This window comes from Watersipora subatra, chromosome 1, assembly GCF_963576615.1.
Source record: "Watersipora subatra chromosome 1, tzWatSuba1.1, whole genome shotgun sequence".
NCBI lineage: Eukaryota > Metazoa > Bryozoa > Gymnolaemata > Cheilostomatida > Watersiporidae > Watersipora > Watersipora subatra.
The window spans coordinates 35,212,191-35,215,169 of record NC_088708.1 but is presented as its reverse complement, the minus strand read 5'-3'; the positions used below and the strand labels follow the sequence as shown (position 1 = coordinate 35,215,169).

Below are 2,979 nucleotides of genomic sequence, written 5' to 3'. Positions count from 1 at the left end.
AGTCATGGGTGTTAGATAACTCCAAAGATTAAAAACTGGCTCTTGAAAGCTAGTGATAATAACATAATAGTAATTTTAAAAACATTGTTAATAGGTAATAGGAACAATTACTTGAATTTGAAGTCATGGTTTCACATGGTAGTCAAAACTGATTGCTCAGAGTTTCAGTTAACTTTGTGTGATAAAAGTGTGGTGAGATGTGTAAAAGTAGTTGATACTTGGTGTGGTGAATGTGTGGTGAATGGTGGTGAATATGTGGTGAGGTGTGTGAAAGTAGTTGGCATTGTGTGGTAGTTTGTATGGTGGAATTGTGGTGAGCTGTGTGAAATTATTTGATATACGTTTGAAGGCAATTGAGTTTTGTGGCGCCTAAAAAGCTGAGTTGAAACAAGTCAAAGCTTTTGAGTTGCATTTTTCATACAAGCTTCTGTTATACTAGTTAAAATAGTATTTAGCAGTCTTGGTGCTGATGCATGAGTGGTTTAGGCAGCAAAATTATCTTCATTATAGGGTTACAAAGTCTGTCCGCAAACTTTTGTGTAACGGAACACAAACAGGTTAAAGAGATACATCTTTATAGCTAATAACAAATTTTGAATTTAGCAATAATCCACAGAATTACACATGTGTATAATTACACATGATGTGTATAATTACATATATTGTGTATAATTACATATGGTGTGTATAATTACATATGGTGTGTATAATTACATATGGTGAGTATAATTACATATGGTGTGTATTATTACATATGGTGTGTATAATTACATATGATGTGTATAATTACATATGGTGTGTATAATTACATATGGTGAGTATAATTACATATGGTGTGTATAATTACCTATGGTTTGTATAATTACATATGATGTGTATAATTACATATGATGTGTATAATTACATATGATGTGTATAATTACATACGGTGTGTATAATTACATATGGTGTGTATAATTACATATGGTGAATATAATTACATATGGTGTGTATAATTACATATGCTGAATATAATTACATATGCTGAGTATAATTACATATGATGTGTATAATTACATATGGTGTGTATAATTACATACCGTGAGTATAATTACATACGGTGTGTATAATTACATATGGGGTGTGTATAATTACCTACAGTGTGTATAATTACCTACAGTGTGTATAATTACACATGGCATATATAATTAAATATTGTATCAATATTTATACAGGATATATATAATTATACATGGTGTGTATAGTTACATATGGTGTGTATAATTATATATGGTGTGTATAAGTACACATGATGTGTATAATTACCTATGATGTGTATATGTATGATTACATACAGTGCATATACTAACATTTGGAGTATACAATTACATATGGTATGTATAACTGCATGTGGCATGTACAAATACACATATAGTGCATAATTACATTTGGGGTGTATAATTACACATGGTGTGTGTAATTACATATGGTGTCCGTAGAAATACACATGGTGTGTATAATTATATATAGTATGCATGATTACCTACAGTGTGTATAATAACACATGGCATGTATAATTACATATGGTATGCGCCATTACATATTGTGTGTAGCCCATAAATGTCAGTAAATATCATTTTCTTAAAGTTGTTACAAACAGATTTGTAAGTCATATCATGCATCTAATAATGTTTTATTTATGTTGTGACACTCAAAATTAACCAATTTGCATTTACTTTAAAATTTCATAAAGTGTTGCTTACCATTTATTTAATAAATTTGAAAATCAATTTAATTCATACACATAAGAAGGATAAAACGATTACTGCAAGCACTCACTTCCATTACACACCAATTGTTCAAAAGTTCTTATCTTCATAGTTTTATAGCATACCTGTGAAACTGAAGAAAAAAACATTACAGGTTCTTTCTCATGTTAGGCTACTTCAGCTTGCTATGCTGTCAGCTCACTGCTGTCAGCAGATAAAAGAATCATAAATTATAAATTATACTGCGTGATTTGATTACATTTTTCAACTCTGTTCGTGACTACTGTAGGAGTTGTCAAAAAAACCTACAATGGTGATTACAACAACGAACATAGGATAGTGACAGAGAACATTAACCAGCTAGATGCAAACATGCTCATAGCTGAACCAGATGTGGTTGTGGGTGAAAGAGGTTTCCAACCATTATTTGCAATCAGCTTCTTGTACCACTTAGCTGAGTCTTTAGCTGTCCTAGGTCTATCAGGGTCAGTAAAGTTTACGAAATGAAGTCCAAATCTCTCTGTGTAGCCTTGACTCCACTCAAAGTTATCTAGTAGGGACCATGCTGTGTACCCCATCACATTGCAGCCATCATCAATGGCTAAAACAATTGGCAAATCTTCAGTAACTACATGTAGTTTTCTCATGATATTTGTAAGCTTGGTGTAAGAATACTTAAATACTAAATGCTAGCGAAACAGTAGCAACAAAGGTCATAAGTTCATACTGCATTTTCCATATTCTTATCTTATTCATATAAATCTCAAAGTTTGTCCGTATGAGTGTACTTAGGTTTGTCCGGCTATAGCTATTAAAACTTAAAAATAAAATATCTGTTTCAATCTGAATTGGATCTCAGAATCTCCCGTTCGCCAAACGAGTATCTTACCATGCAATTAGGCAAGTCCTTATATATGGCTATATACACTATATATATACTAGCTAGTCCTTATATATGGTTATATACACTATATATATACTAGCTAGTCCTTATATATGGCTATATACACTATATATAAACTAGCTAGTCCTTATATATGGCTATATACACTATATATATACTAGCTAGTCCTTATATATGGCTATATACACTATATATATACTAGCTAGTCCTTATATATGGCTATATACACTATATATATACTAGCTAGTCCTTATATATGGCTATATACACTATATATAAACTAGCTAGTCCTTATATATGGTTATATACACTATATATACTAGCTAG

General features: G+C 31.2%; 1 protein-coding gene across 1 annotated transcript in view; it reads right to left on the bottom strand.

Moving 5' to 3' along the window:
• Positions 1–1,663: 1,663 nt before the first annotated feature.
• LOC137392745 (lactase-like protein) overlaps positions 1,664–2,979 on the bottom strand; it is a 20,968-nt gene continuing 19,652 nt past the window's right edge. Inside the window, exon 8 of the mRNA XM_068079071.1 lies at positions 1,664–2,349. Within this exon, the coding sequence (XP_067935172.1) occupies positions 2,066–2,349 (284 nt within the window). The 3' untranslated portion in view covers positions 1,664–2,065. The remainder of the gene's footprint in view (positions 2,350–2,979) is intronic.